This window comes from Heloderma suspectum, chromosome 1, assembly GCF_057233095.1.
Source record: "Heloderma suspectum isolate Gila_16-S chromosome 1, 16-S_ref, whole genome shotgun sequence".
Classification (NCBI taxonomy): domain Eukaryota; kingdom Metazoa; phylum Chordata; class Lepidosauria; order Squamata; family Helodermatidae; genus Heloderma; species Heloderma suspectum.
The window spans coordinates 391366664-391388260 of NC_139458.1; the positions used below are offsets into that span (position 1 = coordinate 391366664).

At 44.0% G+C, this 21597-nt stretch overlaps 1 protein-coding gene across 3 annotated transcripts in view; it reads right to left on the reverse strand.

Moving 5' to 3' along the window:
* The window catches only part of XDH (xanthine dehydrogenase), a 108510-nt gene that overhangs the window by 55250 nt on the left and 31663 nt on the right, over positions 1–21597 (reverse strand). For 2 of the 3 annotated variants that reach the window (XM_084828629.1, XM_084828631.1), the window contains exons 2-9: positions 16509–16566; positions 14031–14127; positions 12530–12638; positions 9312–9438; positions 8654–8715; positions 5845–5913; positions 1898–1969; positions 652–738 (exon numbers count right to left, since the gene is read on the reverse strand). In XM_084828629.1, the coding sequence (XP_084684755.1) occupies positions 652–738; positions 1898–1969; positions 5845–5913; positions 8654–8715; positions 9312–9438; positions 12530–12638; positions 14031–14127; positions 16509–16566 (681 nt within the window). Of the gene's footprint in view, positions 1–651; positions 739–1897; positions 1970–4482; positions 4519–5844; positions 5914–8653; positions 8716–9311; positions 9439–12529; positions 12639–14030; positions 14128–16508; positions 16567–21597 lie in introns of all 3 variants that reach the window. The other variant, XM_084828628.1, reaches the window with a different exon arrangement.

The window sequence follows — 21597 nt, forward strand, 5'->3', positions numbered from 1 at the left end:
GTTTAAACATGCCCTATGTCAGGCGCAGTGGAGGCTGGTGGCTGTGATGTCAGTGGGGTGGTGAATCTGCTCCGGGTTTCAGTCAGAATTAGTCAGGTGCAAAGCACCTTGGAGAACTCCTTTAGAGTCTTGACTGGTTCAGACTGAAACCCAGAGCGGATTCACTGCTCCACTGACATTGCAGCCACCAGACTCCACTGGTCAGGAGTGCAGAACCCCAGGCCCGAGGGCCAAATCCAGCCTTCCTGTGGTCCCACTCTGACTCTCCAGGGTTCCCCAGATGGCCACAACCCCTTCCCCCACCCACTTTCCTCCAACCATCAATCATTTGGTAGTTTCCTGGCTTTTGTGCAGTTTTTTCCTCATTCTAAAAGGTTGAAATGCCTTTCCTGATGCTTACTTACTAGCAGTAACAGGTTTTAACTAAAATATGCTGGCATGTTTGGTATTATGGCATGTCTGCTCCCCTCTCCTTCATTCCTGCCCACCACTGGAATGTACTCCCTGAGAGCTTCTCCAGAACTGAATTCGACCCTTGGGTGGAAAGAGATCAGCTCCCCTGCACAGACATCAGTGGGTACACCAAATATTCTTGGGGTGTGGAATGCCTCAAGAAACTTATCTGGCCTCTGTGAGAAGAGATGTACCTACCAATAACTCTGGTGGGAATATAGGCTCTTGTGTGGGATCCAAAGGCTGGAACTCAGATGGACTGAACAGCTTTGAGGATATCAGTCCCTACAGAAGACAAATTGCCATTGCTCAGTGCAGTTCTCTTTTCTTCACTATTAAAGAAGAAAATTCTAGAAAAATCTTTCATAGACAGACATCTCCTAGTTACTAGCTTGACACAGAGAACTGATAAGTAGTGCAGACCCCATCTTCATGCTTTTTGCTTTGCTTTTTCTGAATAGGATCCCACCCCTCCATCCCGCAACTGCAATAAGGACCTTACACAAGTGCAATACTTGTCTGAGTAATAGTGAAGAGGTAACTTTGAAATATATTCCTCAGGGTTTCAGTAGATACATAAGCAGAAAGAAATATATGCATTTCACTCCCAGCCAGTGCAGATTCCAGGTTTTTGAGGGTCCTTCACTCCCAAAGCACCCACAATAGGCCAGCCCCCTTCTTCAGTGCGCCGACCTTCTCATTGCCAGTGTCACCAGCTGCTATTGCTCCTCATCCTCTTTCCCAAGCTTGCTTGGCAGGCAGAGAGCCAGTGAGCAAGTAGGCAGTGGTATCTACTGCTCCTCCTTCTCACAACCACAAGCCTTTGTGAGGAGGAGAAGCAAGTCCAAGAGGATCAAGTCCATTCTTGTTAGTGGGCCCCTACTGCAGTGTGGGCCCTCGGTAGGTGCCCAACCATGCCTACTCTTGATGCCAGTCCTGCTATCAGCACAAAAGCATAATAGTTCATAGCGGACATCCATGGCCCTGCTACTGGAACAACTGAGATTCACCTCAGTTATAAAGCACTCCTGTAAAACCCCACTTACGACAAACTTTTTCAGCAATAGACAGGAAGATGTTCAGCTCACCCTTAGTTTCCTCCTTCAGAGGTCCCTCCCAGTTTTACTAAAGCTTCTTTTTCTTACCCCTTGGGTGAATTGGCTTCCTCTTGGCCTGGATGTCACCCTGTGATGTTACCCCCAGCTGGCTTATTTGTTTCAGCCCACCTCCTGCCACCCTCCCAAGACCCCACTGCCTGCCAATCTATGCAGGAAGCTCTGAGAATTGAGTCCAATTTCTCAGGGACTGCTGGGTGAAACATACCCTGATAGAGAGATAATGTTTTATTCTATGCTTTGCCTACACATGGACTAATCCTCTAAATATTTAATTCTACAACAGAACAAGGAATAAGAGAAAATGTCCATAGGTCCTCTGCACTTACTGTACCATCTTCTTTTTCATCCATGCAACAACCTAAGCCATTGACTTTTTTTCCACAGCACCCTTGAACATACTGGAAAAAGAAAAGAAATATTTAATAAGGTACTGTCATAAAAATGGAATCATTTTTCATACATGCAGATGAAACAAGATTTGTTATTCCTTTCTTTTTTGAAATTCTTGTATATTAAAGACTCCACTGCCAAAAAAAACACGTTGGGGGGGCCAAGCCTATGGCCCCTATATGAGCCATCTCAAGGCTTTTCCAGCCTCCTTCCCTCCGCCTCTGGAACTCCCCAGCTAGATGGGCAAAAAAGCCTGTCTAGCAAAAATGAAGAACATGAAGAGTGGCAGAGGTGGTGAGCACCTCTGCCACTCCCGCTTTGCACTGGATTTTCATAGGAATTCAGAGGCTTACGAGCATCGAGGGCAGCAGTCATAGGATTGTACCCTAAAGGACATACAGGTAGACAATCTGTTACAAATAGAGCAAATTGTAACAAATATGTCTGAAAAACCATGCCAAGCCATCCAAAATTGTATAAAAACATTAGGTTAAAATGTCCATACATTTTTCTGTGTTCCCTTATTTTAATGTATGTCATCTTTTCCATGTTGGCAACAAACTTCACCTTATTTAACTCTATGAAATAGAAGATGTACTGATGGATTTCCAGGAAGAAGCTATATTTTTCATAGACATGTGAGAAGATTTATACAAAACTAATATGGTTGAAGGACAAGGGCAGGAGTGTCCTTTATAAATTATTCAGAACTTCAGAAAGCTGTGATTATTCTGACACCAAATTAAACACTCAGAGCCAGATGGAAAACAGGAGCATATTTTACACAACATCTGTAAAGAAATCTTGAACACATCCTTTATGTTTTATGCCTTTCTCTTGAATTCAGTAGCATCCTTCTCCATTTTTATGCTAGCCCTCCTTCCAAAGAGGATTTTAAAAATATTTTATGGTTTATAAAAAAGATAACAATTTTCATTTTGCGGGAGAACATCTTTTTTATTTTTAAAGTAAGTAATGCCTTTTCTTCAGGCCCATTCTCCAGTATTTATTAATATTAATGGAAGTAACCCCAAGTTAACTTCCCACCCTTCATAAGATTTGCAAGCTAACAGTTCTAGCTGAGTCAGGCCATACCTTTTTGACACTACAGAATTAAACTGGTTCAGGACTCATTCCCTCTTTCAGGACACCCTGGGAATTGTAGCGTTGCTAGTGAGGTACTAGATATCTCTAACAGATAATTCTCTGCACTACAATTCCTACAATTCTTTGGGGAGAAACCATAACACATAAAAACCAATACACATGTGTGGCATCTAAAGCAGGGGTAGGTAACCTGCAGCCCTTGCAAGCAATCAGTTAAGACTAGGGATGGGTGAACCCCCTGATGTCCGGTCCAGGGCAGTGGTCTGCTGTGGGGAAATCTGGGCTGCATTTTACGCCACAATTTGCATTGAAGGAAGTGCTTTATGGCCGCAATTGCTGTAAACTACTGTAGCCATGAAATTAAAAGACGCTTGCTCCTTCGGAGGAAAGCTATGGCAAACCTACACAGCATAGTAAGAAGCAGAGACATCACCTTGCCGATAAAGGTCCATCTAATCAAAGCTATGGTTTTCCCAGTAGTAACGTATGGCTGTGAGAGCTGGACTATAAGGAAGGCTGAGCGCCGAAGAATTGATGCTTTTGAACTGTGGTGCTAGAGAAGACTCTTACGAGTCCCCTGGACTGCAAGGAGGTCCAATCAGTCAATCCTAAAGGAAATCAACCCTGAGTGCTCATTGGAAGGACAGATACTGAAGCTGAAGCTCAAATATTTTGGCCACCTAATGCAAAGAGAAAACTCTCTGGAAAAGACCCTGATGCTGGGAAAGACTGAAGACAAAACGAGCAGGGGACGGCAGAGGATGAGATGGCTAGATAGCATCACCAATGCAATGAATATGGACTTGAGCATGCTCCGGGAGACAGCGCAGGACAGGAAGGCCTGGCGTGCTATGATCCATGGGGTCACGAAGAGTCGGACATGACTGAACAACAACAACAACAACAACAACATAATTTACTGTCATAATTTTCCTGTGGTAGGCTAACGGTGGCTGCCGTTAGACTATCACACCTTTTAGACAGCTGGAGAGCTGCCCCATGAATTATGGCAGACGCGCCAGGTAAGGGGGTGCCGGTCCTCTGCAGAATCCAGGCTCTCCTCTAGGCAGGGAAGAGAGAGAAACAGAGGGAGAAGGGTGATGTGTGTGTGTGTGTGTGTGTGTGTGTGTGAGAGAGAGAGAGAGAGAGAGAGAGAGAGAGAGAGAGAGAGGGAAGGGTGTGGAGAAAGAGGGAGAGAAGGGGCTGGTAGAAACAAAGGGAGAAAAGGGTGGCCTTTTCTGTGCTATCCTATATGCAGGGCAATGGTACATTACATATCATTATTTTCTGGCCTTGATCCTTCTCTGGAAGTTCTTAGGAAATTGTGCTTTCTCTCAGTTTCTCCTGTTGAATCTGAAGTGTAACAGAGAACTGTTATAGCAACAGAATTCTGTAATAATTTTAGTATGCTTACATGTTGTCCTCTGGCACTTCTCAAACAAGGACTATCCTGATTAAAATATAATTGGTAATTAGTGACGCTTTGCATGACCTCTCTGAACTTAAGACTTTAAATACCCAAAAGGCACGGTGAATGACACACATAATAAAGGTTCATCCTCCCTTTTCCTAGGTTTTATCAGTCAGGTGATTTCCTCCTCTGACATTGCATTGCTCACATGAGCTGGGAGCTGCGTTTGTGAGATAAAGAGCATATATATGGGCAACAAATAATCATACAGCACATTAAGCATGCAGTCCTATCCATGTTTACTCAAAGTAAGTCCCACTATATTCAGTGGTACTTTGTTGTTGTTCAGTCGTTATGTCGTGTCCGACTCTTTGTGACCCCATGGACCACAGCACGCCAGGCCTTCCTGTCCTGCGCTCTCTCCCGGAGTGTGCTCATGTTCATATTCATTGCATCGGTGATGCTATCTAGCAAGTTAATGTAGATAAGAATACCACAAGATGTAGTGATGACCACCAACTTGGATGGCTTTAAAAGGGGGTTAGACAAATTCCTGGAGGAGAATCAGTGGTTACTAGGCTTGAGGGCTATGTGCGATCTCTAGTACCTGAGGTCTGCACCAGTTGCTGGGAAACATGGGTGGGAGGGTACTGTTTCACTTGTGTCCTGCTTGTGGTTTCCTGGTCGACAGCTGGTTGGCCACTGTGTGAACAGAATGCTGGACTAGATGGACCCTTGGTCTGATCCAGCAGGGCTCTCCTTATGTTCTTAAGATTGCAGCTTAATAGTTCTAGGGAACCTGTTCATTCTGTTTTTTTCTCAGTTTCTCATTTTTCCAGTCTTAAGCTCAGGTTGTCAGATTTCCAGGTCAGTCTGAGATTTTTTTTAAAAAATGTTGTTGACTCAGCCTCGGCACATCAGAGTATATATATCTACAAACTTAAACTGGTTTGGAGTGCAATCCTATGTTTATATAGAAAAAAGTCCTACAAGTCCCAGCATTCCCCAGACAACCATGTTGGCTGGGGAACACTGGGAGTTGTAGGACTTTTTTTCTGTCTAAACATGCACAGGACTGCAGCTTTAATAGTCATCCCTTCTGTGCAGAGAATTCAGAGAACTGTAGCTGAGAGGGAGCTAGGCATCGTTAAGTTTTTAACAGAATTCTCAGCACACTACAATCCCAGTGTTTCTTTGTGGGAAGCCATGAAACTTAAGTATAAAATAATATAGGTTATAGTGTCGATGCGCAAGAATTATCCTAATTATAGTAACTTAAAGTAGAACATTAAAACAAAAATTAATTTTCTCTTCTGAAAATATTTAAGGGGTTTGAGAGGCAACCAACATATTTACCCAACTTACCATTTTATTTTCCTTTCCAGCCATACAGCAACCAAAGCCATTTACTTTTCCTCCACAGCATCCCCTATCCTAAACAGAAAGAAATGCTTCAGAATACACTTTCTATTAAAGCTGCATTACTTCCATACATTTTTTGACAAATTAACTACCTTTGAATCCAGGGGATGGAGAACCTGTGCCCCTACAGATGTTGTCAAACCTCATCTCCCATCCTTGATTTATTTACTTGTTTGTTTATGACATTTCTATTCCACCCATTGGCCGAAGCTCTCTGGGAGATTCACAAAACAGACTTAAAACCGTAAAATACAGCAGCATACTATAAAAACTGTAAATTTAACACAGGATAAAGTCAAAGTAGGAACCAAGATAAAGCCAGCAGCAGTGTGACGATCTAAAAATGTACTAATGAAATTTTAAACCTAAAGGGCTAAAAGGACTAAAAAGCCTGGGAAAATAAAAAAGTCCTCACCGGGTGCTGAAATGACCACAATAGAGGGGCCAGGCAAGCCTCTCTGGAGAGGGCATTCAACAACCAGAGTGCCACTACTGAAAAGGCCCTCTCGTTAGTAGCTACCTGCCTCGCCTCATTCAGCGGGGGCATCCAGAGAAGGGCCTCTGAGGATGACCTTAGGGTCCAGGCAGGTATGATCCTTCACTTAAGCTGGGCCCAAGCTATTTAGGGCTTTGAAGGTTAATACCAGCACTTCGAATTGGGCCCAGAGACATACTGATGGCCAGTGCCAATCATAAAGCACTGGTACAATATGATCATATTGGCCAGTCCCCGTTAACAATCTCGCTGCCCTATTTTGGACCAGCTGAAGTTTCCAAACCATTTCCAAAGGAAGCACCATGCAGCCTCAGGCAGCAGGTGTTGGGGGATGGCAGCAAGGTACTGGAGGAGAGTCCTGTGTGACATGCAGCCTGCCCTTTGCCCCCTAAGTGAGCCTGCTGCCTTCAGGTGTAGTGGAAGATGCTGTTCTATTGTCAGTGTTGAAGTAACATTCAACTGCCAGTTTGGTCGGCTTTTGTACATGAAATGGAGGAGGATGCCATCTTGTCTTTCGCCTCAGGCAGCAAAATGTCTTGGGCCACCACTGCTCATGAGCAAGGCTCTGCTCATGAGCAGACCATTCCTACTGATGACCTGCAAGTGTGCTCTCCATTGGACTCTGAAGGCTCCGGCTTAAAAGCCTTTAATTGCAGGCACAGAAGTGCTGAAATAATATCTGTGCATTGGCTTTCTGTCTTGAATTTCTTAGATAGCTTAGCTCTTCTCTGGAAAGTCTTGTATTTGGACTGCTTGCTAACCTGGCCTAAGTCCTTGGAGCTCTGGCCTTACACCATGGTAAGCAGGACACTTATCTGTTAGATAACCTGACATTGATTAATAGCACTGGCAGATTTGAAGGGGCAGCAGGTAAGCCACCAAGGTTACTGATGTTGGGGGCTGGGCCTGGAGGGAAAATCATGCAAAGTTGTCTATGCTGCCTTTCCCTCAGCTGTTGCTGCCACTGACCACTACCACAGCATCCTCTGCGCTACGCTAAGGTTATAGTGCCCCACCTTGATCTTGCCCACCCCCAAATCTCCAAATTTCCCCCCTAGAAATATAACAGGCTGCAAATGGCCTAAAGTCCAATAATTGAATTAAAGGTGCAATCCTATGTATGTTTTGACAGAGAAAAAAAGGCCTACAACTCCCAGCATGGCTGGCTGGGGCATGCTGGGCGTTGTAGGCCTTGTTTCTGTCTAAACATGCATAGGATTGTGCCCTTCATCTATTTGCCTAGCTATGCATGTTCAAATAAATATGTATAGCATTGTCCCCGAAACTCACTAAAAACAACCAGACATGGGCTATAGGCCAACAAGCAACTTTATCTCCATTTCACCGGAGACTCAGAGCCTGAGACCTCACCCTATATTTCCAGCTGATATTCCACTTCTCTCACTCCTGGGCTGCTAGCTGCTGATGTTCCATGGAACCTCACTGTGAGAAGAACAGTCATAGTCCTTCCCCTGGGCTCCTGATAACTGGGACGCATAACAATTGGCTTTGCTTTTTCATCTACAGCTCAAAGACTCTTGCCAATGTTCTCTGTCTCAGCAGCCATGGAGAATAATGTTTTGTAGTCCTCCCTCAGCCCTCAATATTTCAGTGCTGGGCTCACTCCTGCTGTTCCCACAGACAGAGGGCTTTTCTGCAAGAGGCTTTTAACCCGCCACTGTGACTTTTGCTTCCCGATTCTTTGAGGGATTAAGATCAGTTCTTTCATGGTTTATTTTTTCCAGGGGTTCTTCTTGCTCTGCCTTTTTATGTGTTCCATTACACAACCACTAGGTGGTGCTGTGGTATAACAGAATTGTGCAAATACACAAGAGTTTCAAGCTGCCACACACAGAAATACCAGACTTCCCTCATTTAAAAAAAAAAAAAAAAATCTATGATGGTTGCAAAGCACAGGAGAGGCCCTGGAGGAGGAGGATGTCATGTAAAGCACCTGCAAACTACCATGAGTGAGAAATCAGGAGTACACAATCAATGCCTTGTGTAGAAAGGCTCAGAGCCACAGCAGGCTCAGGCTATAATAGCTACTCCCAAAGAAATCATTAAAAATGCTGTATACTTTTGTGACCAGTTCCAGGTTGATTTAAGTTTTATTGGGGGAGGGAAGGAAGGAAGGAAAGAAGGTGTTTTGAAAAAATATCACCTTTGTCTATTTTAGGTGTATAATCCATTAACACTTAGCAAAAGCCAGACTGAGTCCACCACAATCCCTTTTTTACACCTGTAGGCCCTTACCTTTGCAAATGTCCGGTACCCCTCCAGAATGGGCCTATAGCCTGTACAGCGGCAGAGATTTCCTGAATGGACAAATCAAGTTGTAAAGGTTACGAGTCACTTAGGATGTAGGAGAGGGGCACCATTTTTAATTTTGACTCTGATCCACCATGGAGGATACCAACGTTTGCATCCAAAAAGGGGAATTTGGCAATGAAGAAAGGATGAGCATCATTGGGGCTCTGCATAACTTTGGAAGATGGGGCTCCAGTCTCAGCAGGCATCGCACCAAATCCCCCGACCTCCAAATAATATGAAATCAGCTTGAATGAACTACCAATGATCCTTCCCATATGTGTATCCTGCTTTGCTACATAATGGCTAGTTGGTGCATTTTGCCTTATCATTCTGTATGTCTCAAAGATTCTGTGAGGGCTGAATGGTAAAAGGGATGGGGGAACTCTCTATGTATTTTCTGTCTTGTGAAATTTCATATTAAGTTTCTTTTTTTAACATGATCTGATTTCTTCAGCAAGCGCAGACTAATAGGAATGAATTTAGGAGGAAATGTCTACCTTTATTTTGAATGGCACACCTAGTCAGCTGGGTTGGATTGTGCAGTGGGTTGGAAATAGGGCCAGGGAAAACACAAGTCAAAAAGACACAAAATTATCTTTACCTTGGAAAGCATCTTCAATCTCTTCCATTTTGGGTGCAGGGTGATTGCGAAGCAGTGTGTACATGGACATGACAATGCCAGGAGTACAGAAACCGCACTGTGATCCATGGCTTTTTGCTATTCTTTCCTGAAAGAAAGGGAGGAAGAACCCATAGCTCTGACAAGTGTAATACTTTATGTAGTCCTGCAATAATGGCCTCCTCCATCATTTTAGTTGCCCTGGGGCTAAATGAATTCTTACTGAAGATTGCCCACTGCTCTTCGACATTTTTATTAATTACTTGGAGGAGGAGGTGCAGGGAATGCTGAACAACTTTGCAGATAACACAAAATTGGGTGGGATACCTAATACTTTGGAAGACAGAAACAAAATTCAAAGTGATCTGGATAAACTGGAATGCTGGGCAGAAAACAACAGAATGACATTTAATAGGGATAAATGCCAAGTTCTGCACCTAGGAAAAAGAAACCAAATGCACATTTACAAGATGGGGGATACGTGGCTCAACAATACTACAAGTGAGAAGGATCTTGGAACTGTTGTCAATCACAAGCTGAATATGAACCAACAATGTGATGTGGCTGCAAAAAAGGCAAATGCTATTTTGGGCTGCATTAATGGAAGCATAGCGTCCAAATCCTGGGAAGTACTAGTTCCCCTCTACTCAGCACTGGTTAGGCCTCATCTGGAGTACTGTGTCCAGTTCTGGGCACCACACTTTAAGAAGGATGCAGACAAACTGGAGAGGGTTCAGAGGAGGGCAACAAAGATGATCAGGCGACTAGAAACAAAGCCCTATGAAGAGAGACTGAAAGAACTGGGCATGTTTAGCCTTGAGAAGAGAAGGAGGGGAGATATGATAGCGCTTTTCAAGTACTTGAAAGGCTGTCACAGAGAGGAAGGCCAGGATCTCTTCTTGATCATCCCAGAGTATAGGACACAGAATAATGGGCTCAAGTTACAGGACGCCAGATTCCAGCTGAACATCAGGAAAAACTTCCTGACTGTTGGAGCAATATGAGAATGGAACCAATGACCTAGGGAGGTAGTGGGCTCTCCCACACTGGAGGCATTCAAGACGAGGCTGGACAGCCATCTGTCAGGGATGCTCTGACTTGGATTCCTGCATTGAGCAGGGGGTTGGACTAGATGGCCTTGTAGGCCCCTTCCAACCCTACTGTTCTATGATTCTATGACTGGTAACCAGAAGCAAACCCAGCATTCGGATACCTAATTACTTAAGTGATAACTAATTGCAATTACTGTGATATCTGTAAAAACAACAGAGCCTTGAGACACCTTAAAGACTAAGAAATGTCTTCCCCAGCCTGGTGCCCTTCAGATGTGTGGGACTACAATTCCCACCATTCCCAGCCATGGCCAATGGCGATGCTGGCTGGGGTGATGGGAATTATAGTCCAACACATCTGCAGGGCACCAGGTTGGGAAAGGCTGAATAAGTTTTCATGGACTATAATCCACTTCATCAGATGTCTGAAGAGTTAGCCTGAGTTACTGGTCTAGATACATATGGTTGGGGAGTAGCGGGGCGGGGGGAGATTCTGAATGGTGAGGTCAGAGAGCAAGTACAGCAAGTGACAATTATGTTGTTAACAGTAGCCATTTAAAAAAATGTGCGTGTTTTAATCACACTATATGTGTTAAGTTGCTTACTAATGCCAGGATTTGGCCATAGCTCAGTAGTAGAGCACATGCTCTGCATACAGAAAGTCCCATGTTCAATAGCTGGCATCTCCAGGTAAGGCTAGAAAAACTCCTGCCTGAAACCCTTGACAGTCATTACAGTCAGTATTGACAATACTGGGATAGATGAACAAATGGTTTGACTCAGTGTAAGACAGTTTCCTAGGTTCCAGTGTAACTGGGTTTTTTTAATGGCCACTGTTAATACCATAATTGTCACTGTCTATACTTTCTGCATTTCATTTCCTTGGTCCTCACTGTTTACAGTCCCTCAACCATGACTGTAACTCAGAATAACACTTCATACATCCGATGAAGTAGACAATATAAGGCTGTTAATCGGCTTTTAATTCACTGTATCTACTTTTGGTTTTGTCACAGAATTGAGATCTGAGCACTACATGAAGAGTGTTTCCTTTCCTGCTTCTCCACTACATAACTTCTATGTAGCACTGCAGAGTAGTGCAAATACACGGGGGGGGGGGAGTGTTTTATTTTGCTTTCACAAATAATATCACATTTTCCCTGCTCTAAAAAATCTCGCAGAAAGTGCTCCTTAGACACAGAAGTTAAATTAGAAGGTCACAGTGTCATCTAAAGAACCCATAAACAACCATGAGTTGTTTTTAAAGAGAACTTCTGGTGAGTTTCTTTTAGAGCAGGGGCAATGCGGTATTATTTATGAACATGAAAGAAAATGCTTTTTCCCCTTGTGTATTTGTGCTATTCCACAATACTACAGCAGCACCTAGAGGGTGTGGAAAAGCAGGAAAGGAAACACTCTTGGTGTACTGTTCGGATCTCAGTTCTGCAACAAAACCAAAAATAGATACAACGCACTAGCATCCCCATGTAGAACCCTCCCCCATTTTTATATGATGCTTATTTGTGAATGGTTTTATTGCGTAAACTGCCTTGAGAGGGCTGTATAGCCCTTAAAAGCAATATATAAATATTTAAAATCAATCAGTCAATAATTAGCATGCTCCTGTTTGTTCCCCAAGATCACTAGCAAAATGTTTTGGGAGAAAGAGTTCCATGACTTAATTATGATCAATTATGCTTCTCCTTACTCTTCTCCAACTAAACAGTGTTGTCTTCTTTCCTTACACAAGTTCCTTGACTGTCATACAATAACTGCATTGGGTTGTATCCAGTCTTAGTCTAACATAAGTCCCATTAATTTCAATGGGTCTACTCTAAATAGGATTAGCATTAGATACAACCCATTCATTGGAAAAGGTCCAGTGAAAAAGCCGTGCTGGCCACAAATTAGTCAGTAAGAACTAGCAAGTTAGGGCCCAATCCTATGCATGTCTGGACAGGAAAAAAGTCCTAGAAGTCCCAGCATTCCCCAACCAGCATAGTGGACTGGGGAATGCTGGGAGTTGTAGAACCTTTTTCTGTCTAAATATGCATAGGATTGGGCCCTAAATGTATTTCTCTTTTGCCCAAGGTACAATACAATAGGTTAGACACTTTGTTACAAAGTTTGTACAATTCCACAGTTTACCTGTACTGGATGCAGCCTTGTCTTTGTGCTTCCTATGCCTTCAACAGTAGTTACTGCTACATGGTGGAGAGCACAGATAGGGAATAAACAAGCATTTGCAGAATAATTTCTAGAGCCATGTGTTAAGGATACTGTTCACTTTGTAAAATAATTTGCTCATACCACTAAATAAGGGCAATGAAATCATGAAATCCAATGTTTTAGGGCTGGGCTGCTAGCTTTGCACTGAAACTGCATACACATTGGTTAGAAACAGGAGGGTCCTAGTGAACAACACTGCTTGCAAGGTGCATGCTAATATTTTAGTAAAATGTGCAAGGTGGTGGTACAAACTCATGGTTTCAGTCCAGATATAGTGATGAGCTACAAGATACTACACACAACTAGTAGCCGAAGACAGTCGATGGGAGTCTGTGCTGTGCCGCTCACATGGTGAGATTGATGGGAAGATGTACCACCACTCAAACCAGTTAAGGATTGCATTGGATGCAGATGTGATCATAAATGTACATTTACATCCCATTTGTGCACAGGGTTTCCAATCCAGGAAAGGAACTCTTGTGCAGAGGATGGCTTCCACACACACATCTCTTTCCACAGGAGATCGGAATAAGTTGCCCAGCTTTTTTCCTAATCAATGAACAATATAGAACTGTTGCCACGGAAAGACTACTGTACAAACCACTAGTGAAAGCAGTATGAAAATAAACAAAGTATGATATTATACATACATACATATATTCATTCATTCTACGGCAGCCTTTCCCAGCCCCATTCTGGCTGTGGATAGTCCAAACCTGTAGCCCTTCTGGAGGGCTACAGGTTGGGAAGGCTGTTCTAAAGACTGCCCAGGAAGTGCAAAGATTTATGTCCCTGCTATTGTGAAGGGAAAATTAGGGGAGGAGAATGTGAAAGGGAAGATGTGCTAGGAAAAGACTGAAATAGAGGAAATAACACTATGACTTCCTCTGAACAGTAGTGTCACACATTTCATTGTTGTTGAACTCTGAATTGCACAAAACAGTCTGTGATATAACACAAATATTAATCTAACAAAATTAAGAGAGCTGGGAAAGGTGCTGTGTATTTTAATAGGCAGCCTCATGAGATACTTCAGCTAAGGCTGTGAAACTGCAATAGCAGAAAGGCGAAACACTAGAATGTGTTGTGACATGAAGATCTGTATTAGGACCATGATTTCTGGCATTTCTAGAGAAGCCAGAGAATAGCGTTCCATAGGCCAACAGCCTGACAACAGTCAGAGACACAACACAGAAGGTTGTCAACAATCTATGACTGTACAATGTGCTTGAAGGAGATGCTTTTTAAAACCTTTCCTGTCAACAGATCTTATTGTGACCTGAAACGGAGCTGAGGTTTTGGGAGGAACAGACATTGCACAATAACATTTTTCCATCCATTAATTATCTGTTCTCAATATTGCAGATGCCTACATTAAAGTCCTGTTCTTCCATCTCACCACATGTGCTTCAAAGGATACATGATTTTCTTTTGGAAGTTGTCAAACTTGGAAATCATAACAGTGCAGGCACCACATCCACCTTCTCCACAGCCCAGCTTAGTTCCACATAAGCCCACTAGCAGAATTGAGGTTAAGGAAAATATACCACTGATCCTTATAACAAACTCTGTTTGGGTTCCAGATGAATAGAAGAATTTTTAAAATGTAGACTTAAAATGACAGCACACTCATAGACTATGCAGGACCCCTCCAGTGCAGGCCTTCAAGTGGGCATTAAAAACTTATCTGTTCTGGGCTCTTTGCCTAATCAGTGTTTTTGTGCTTATAGTCCTATGTGAGACTAAGATCTCTTAATGTGTCTTACAGAGATTGGTTGAGGCCTACATCTTGAAGCTGCTGTCTTACAATGGTTGTATTGTGACTTGGCAATTAATATATCTTACAGTTCAATGCCGCACTTGTCTCCTCAGAAGTACATCCCATTGTTTTCAATGGGGCTTACTAGTCTCAGGCAAGTGTGTTTAGGATTGCAGCCTCAATGTATCCAATTTTGATTATGTATGCCACCTAGTGAGAGCCATGCCCTAAAAGGCAGCCTAAATATATCTTAAATAAACAAATAAAACTGTATCCTTTGTTTAATTGCTCAACTGGATCAGCTGGTGCAAACGAGATATAGAAATAACACGCACAAGATATATTTTACTTGTTATATACACATGACTAGGAGGGGAAATTAGATTAGGCATCAGAACATAAAGGTCAATGACTATTTAGTTTCACCATGGCAAAATACATGGTGTTCCCCTGAGGAGAATTCTGAATCCACTTAGCACCACATAGTGACTTGTCCATGGCTATACAGCCCAGCTTTTTATGAAAAACTAAATGGACCCTGATGGAAGGATTTCCATAGTCAGTCATGTTTGCCCTTATGAACTCCAGCATTCCCCTATCTAGAATTTGCTAGAACACAGACTTTTCAAGTGCTATAGATTTTAGATAGATGAATGATTTTTCCACTCTTGCTCAGATTTTAATCCATGTCAGAGAAGAATTCCCCTTCAACTTGCCACCCAGCCTAACCACCCCCTTTTCACCTACAGATCACTCCCCTCTTCCCTTTCTTCCCTCCTTTTGTAGCCAGCACTCACCACTACCAGCAGTGGTTGCAGTACTTTGGCAGTGGCAAGCCATGGAGAAAGGGAAGGGAGGGGCGTATTAGCAGCACCTGGCATGTTACAATGAAGTGTGACAGACCACAAGGCCTTGCTGTAGCCCATGGAAATGTAGCTTTCTCAAGGGCTATGGCAATGTCAGTAGCCTTTAGGACAGGGGTTCCCAACTGTTTTGGACCTATTGGGCACATTTGGGAATTTGAGAAACTGCTGTGGGCACCACCACAAAATGGCTCCCATAGAGGATGTGGCTAGTAACATAATGGCTGTCTAGTCCAAGGAAAGGGGGTAAAGGGGAGAGAAAGAGGGAGACTAAAAGCTGGGAGTGGGGAGAAACAGCAAGGCAAAGAGGTAGAGGGGACACAAAGAGCAAGGCTAGAAGCTAGAACGGGGGGGAAACTGGAAGGGAAAGAGGTGAGGAGAGAAATAACAAAGCTGGAGGCTGGGAGGGACAGGAAAACAGCAAGGGAAAAGGGTAGAGAGGAGAGAAAGAGCTAGGCTAGAGGCTAGGAGGGAGGGGAAAACAGCAAGGTAAAGAGGTAGAGGAGACAGAAAGAGCAAGGCTAGAGGCTAGGCGGGAGGGGGAAACAGCAAGGCAAAGAAGTGAGTAGAGAAATAGTGAAGCTAGAGGCTGGGAGGGGGAAACAGCAAGGCAAAGGGGTAGAGAGGAGAGAAAGAGCAAGGCTAGAAAGGAAGAGCAAGAAGACTACCCTAACGTTTCCCAAGGTTTTTATTTAAAAAAAAATGGAAAGGAGCAGGAGTGGAGAGCTCTGTGGGTGCCACATTGGGGGGCCCCCGACTTAGGAAAACATTCCTCAGCCACCAGCGACTGGAGGGAAAGAAGCTTCCCTCCCTTCCCTCTGTCCATGGCTTGCTGTCACCGCACCATTACCACTGTTGCTGCTGGTGGTAACTGGGCAGGGGGCACAAGGGGAAGGGGGAATCAGTCGGTGGGTAGGAAGTAAGAGGGTTGGGGGTTCATGGAGAAGTTGGCTTCTTGATTCTTAAGTCAGATTTGCTCAGAAATAAGCCAAGCTATTCTTCATAGCCAACCTCACACAAGCTATGGGGGTGGGAGGGTCTCTCTGTAGGATTTAGCCCATCAGTCTTAAGGGGGCCATTGTTAAGCATAATTTAGATTAATCTAGGTAGGCCTGGAAATGGTTGGAGGAACAGGCTTAGCAGATGCCAAATTCTCAGAATTCAATTAAGACTCAAATTCCACAGGACTTTGGCCCATCCCTGCACCATCAGACAACTATGAAATACTGTGACCATTTTAAATTGCATGCACTGCATGCTGCCTGACATCAGATACGTTTCCTTCGAAGGTAGGTTAGCAAAGTAGTTTCCGGGTCCACATTTTTCTCCACCACCTGAAAAACAAGAAACATTTTTTTTCTTAAAATGCACGTGTCTGTGTGTGCATGGATGTGCCGCAGCTAATGCCAGAAACAACATGAATGTTGACACTTACTAGCAACCAATAATATTTTGATAAGGAAATTCTGACATTTGCCAGTAAAAATCTCAAACCTGTAAATCTCTGAAATTAAATGCCTTTGAGTAACAATCATTTCTCACATGATCCTTACCTTTGTCCTTGCTGCTGTACCACTGTGCCATGCAGTAGCATTTGAGAGCTGTTAAGTGCTTTTTAAATGTTTTATCTTGTTTATATTTTTACTTTATGAAAGTATTTTATATTCTATTTTACTTTAATGAAAGTGTTGATTAGCCACATTGTTGATATATATGGGAAGCCGGGATGATATTTAAATGATATTTAAATGATATTTAAATTAAATAAATGAATGCCACTCTTAGAGTACAATCCTATGGTCCTGGGAGAATGTCCCAGTGACCATAGGATATTTTGGATTCCCCCCTCTGAGGCCATAGAAACTGCAGCGACCTCAGAAGTAGGATTCTGGTATCCGATCCCTCCCCACGCCTCTCATGACCACCACAGAAAGAACTGCACCAGCTGCTTTCTGAGGTCACAAAAGTGGTCCTGGAGAAATCTGTAAGGTGGTGTTCCAGTGGGAGGGGAGGGGAGGAATCCTATGACTTCTCCAGCCCTGCTCCCACCATCTTGACTGGCTCAGAGGCCCATCTAGAGAAAAAAAAAAACATGGAAGATAGAGAGGTAAAAACCACCTCTGTCACTCCTCCCACCAGCAGCTCAGCAGAGCACTGAATATACGGAAGCCTCCAAACTTGTCTCATGGTGAGGTTCTGGAATGAGAGCCAGCTAGGACTGAAGGAAAGCTTGGCAATGCTTCTCTGGCCTTTTCCTGAACTAAGGGCTCAGGAGACTTCTCTAACAATAGCAGGGATGGTTGACTTTACCCTACATCTCTGCTTCTAGATGGCTCTTTAGATGCCTGCAGCAGCACAGGACTTTGTTCATGCTACTTGAAGATATGGCAAAGCTATGGGATCGAGCTGGTACTGTCAGTCAATATCAACATGGCATTTTTCTTCCCACGTGCAGTACAAGAAAGACAGGGCACAGGTAAAGGTATGTGTTTATTATTGCAAGGTTGACTTCTTGGCACCTGAAGTTTCACTGAACTCCTACAGTCTTGGCTGAACACCTGGTCTTGCCACTCCCACTGGGGCAGCGCCTTCAGCCAATCCTTTTCGTAACTGAGCCATTTCTCAGCACAACCACTTCTCCAGCACAACAGACACCGGTGGTGGAATGGATACTTCCTCCCCACTGCAGCCTCCAAGCATGTCACAGATATGCTCTGGAGGATTGGTGAATTTGGAAAAGATTTGGAAGGAGCACATGGAATTGCAGTGGGGAAACAGGGAGGGGAAGTCATACTGTGCATGTGAAAGCCCACCTGTGCAACCTTGGTTGTCGTTGCCCCTTCTATTCACTGTATTTGAAATGTTTTGGTGCAAAAAAAGAAAGAAAGTGCCAAGTACGTATTAGGAGTAGGACTGGGGAGAAACAGTGTTTTGATCAAAAAGTGTGAAGTTGACCCAATAAATACCCTTAAGGGAGAAAAGATTTCCTTAAATCCACCCCACACAGGCACACACACGCACACACATGCACGCACACACTTTGTTTCTCTGAATTATTTCACTGATTCTTCAATATCTTTACTTGGGGAAAAGTCGCTGTGAATTCCATGGAGTTTACTTCTGATTAAGCATGCATAGGATTGCACTAATCATCTCTGATTCCCCACCCCACCCCACCCCCACCCCTCACCCCAATGTCATGGGACACCTTTTAAACCTTTGGGTCTGCTTTAAAATAAAGCCTCTTCAGGGTGGGGGAGTAGGGAGGTTGCAAGCCATTTTTATCTTTTAAAAAATAAAATAAAAGGTGTTGCGGGGCGGAATCCTAAGTCGAGTTTAGAAACAGGGTTGAATGGAATGTTCCACTGTGGCTTTATATTTTTCATAACTCTGCTTCAGTCACTGCCCTTTCTTTGGAGCTTCAGTCACTGCCCTTTCTTTGGAGGGGTATTTACTATTTAAATGTACTATATTTCTTGAATGAAATGAGCTGCTGGAGCACCTATCTGCCTACCCTGTTTTTCTGCAGATATTCAGTGCTGTCCACTATAATGGTGCCAATTTTGAGGTGGTGAAATGGCTGAGAGATATTCCTTGTCAATTTAGTACTGTCTTAATTGGGAGCCATGCTGCTCCTAGCTCTCTAGTGGCTCTGCTGCCTGACCAGCCCACCCGGACACACACATAGCTGAGGCAGAACTGGTGTGGTGTCACCTCCATAGCTGTGTGAGCATCCCAAAACACTCCAGCACCAAGCTTAAATATTCCTTCCAGGAAGAATGGCAGGGAGACAGAAAGTAGAACACTAGACTGATGGTTATTGAAGGGGTTGGGAGAGGTTAGATGAGTGACCTGGGGGAGCGGGGGAACAACCTTGTGCTAATAGAGGGATAAAGAACAGCTCAGCTAAAAATTCTCAGAACATTTTTGGCAGGAATCATAGAATCATAGAATAGTAGGGTTGGAAGGGGCATACAAGACCATCGAGTCCAACCCCCTGCTCAATGCAGGAATCCAAGTCCTGGATTCCGACAGATTCCGACAGCCATCCGACAGATGGCTGTCCAGCCTCATCTTGAATGCCTCCATTGTGGGAGAGCCCACTACCTCCCTAGGTAATGGGTTCCATTGTCCTATTGCTCTAACGGTCAGGAAGTTTTTGTTCATGTTCAGCCGGAATCTGGCTTCCTGTCACTTGAGCCCATTCTTCCGTGTCCTGCACTCTGGGATGATCGAGAAGAGATCCTGGCCTTCCTCACTGTGACAACCTTTCAAGGACTTGAAGAGCACTATCATCTCTCCCCTCAGTCTTCTCTTCTCAAGATTAAACATGCCCAGTTCTTTCAGTCTCTCTTCATAGGGCTTTGTTTCCAGTCCCCTGAACATCTTTGTTGCCCTCCTCTGAACCCTCTCCAGCTTGTCTGCATCCTTCTTAAAGTGTGGTGCCCAGAACGGGACACAGTACTCCAGATGAGGCCTAACCGGTAGAGGGGAACTAGGACTTCCCGGGATTTGGAAGCTATGCTTCTATTAGTGCAGCCCAAAAAAGCATTTGCCTTTTTTTCAGCCACATCACATTGTTGGCTCATATTCAGCTTGTGATCGACAACAATTCCAAGATCCTTCTCACTTGTAGTGTTGTTGAGCCACGTATCCCCCGTCTTGTAACTGTGCATTTGGCTTCTTTTTCCTGGGTGCAGAACCTGGCATTTATCCCTATTAAATGTCATTCTGTTGTTTTCTGCCCAGCGCTCCAGTCTATCCAGATCACTTTGAATTCTGTTTCTGGCTTCCATAGTATTAGCTTAGCTATCCTGCCCAATTTGGTGTCATCTGCAAATCTGATCAGCTTTCCCTGCACCTCCTCCTCCAAGTCATTAATAAAAATGTTGAAGAGCACTGGGCCCAGGACTGAGCCCTGCGGTACCCCACTCGTTACCTCTCCCCAGTTTGAGAAGGTCCCATTGATAAGCACTCTTTGAGTCCGATTCTGTAGCAAACTGTGGATCCACCAGATCGTTGTTTCATCTAGCCCACTTTGAGCTAGTTTGCTCATCAGGATATCATGGGGCACTTTGTGGAAGCTTTGCTGAAGTCAAGGTATATTATGTTCACAGCATTCCCACAGTCCACAAGGGAGGTTACCTGATCCAAAACTGAGATCAGATTCGTCTGGCAGGATTTGTTCGTGACAAATCCATGTTGGCTTCGAGTGATCACTGCATTGTTTTCAAGGTGCTTACAGATGGATTGCTTTATCATCTGCTCCGGAATTTCCCCAGGGATTGATATCAGACTGACTGTTCTGTAGTTCCTAGGTTCCTCCTATTTACCCTTTTTGAAGATAGGGTCAACATTAGCCCTCCTCCAGTCATCTGGCACTTCATCCGTCCTCCAGGATTTCTCAAAGATAATAGACAGTGGCTCTGAGAGTTCTTCTGCCAGTTCCTTTATTACTCTAGGGTGCAGTTCATCTAGCCCTGGAGATTTGAACTCATTCAAAGTAATTAGGTGTTCCTTGACCATATGCCTATCCATCTCAAGTTGCAATCCTGCTCCTTCAGCCTGTACCTCACTTTTGCCAGGGGGTCATAGACCCTCTTTTGGGAGAAGACTGAGCCAAAGTAGGAATTGAGCACCTCTGCCTTTTCTTTGTCATCTGTTATCATTTTGCCATCCTTATTTAATAGTTGAGCCACCATTTCTTTCCTCTGTCTTTTACTATGCACATATGTGAAGAAAGCCTTTTTGTTGTTTTTAGCATCCCTCGCTAGCCTCAGCTCATTCTCAGCTTTAGCCTTCCTGACGCCATCCCTGCAATTCTGTGCTACCTGCCTGTACTCTTCCTTTATTGCTTGGCCTTCCTTCCGCTTCCTACATGGCCTTCCTTCCGCTTCCTACACTTCCCAGTCCCAGCTTACCTTTTAAGCTGCTGCCACCTGTTTTGTGATCCTAGCAGTGGCAATTGTGCACCTGGGAGTCCCATTGGCTGGTGGGTGCCATTTTCCTGCCCAGCAAGCTGGGGAGGGAGGACAGGAAGCATTGACTTCAGTCTGATTGGCTTCATGATAACCAATCAGAATGAGTGGGATGCTTCCTGCTCCCACTCTGCTACCTACTGGGGGAAAACAGGGCCCACAAGCCACCAGCACTCTGGGAAGCACAATTGGACATAATTCCTTGCTAATTTTTAAGCTGTCTTGAACCTCCAGAAGTAAACTCTGGAGGTGGCGGTGGTTTTGGACTGGTGGACTCTTAATCTGAAGAACTCCAGCCAACTAAGCCTAGATTATTAATAATATTGCTTGCTCTTATCTTTCCTTAGGGCAAACTTTGAAAACTTTGCCCTAAGGGTCAATAAACAA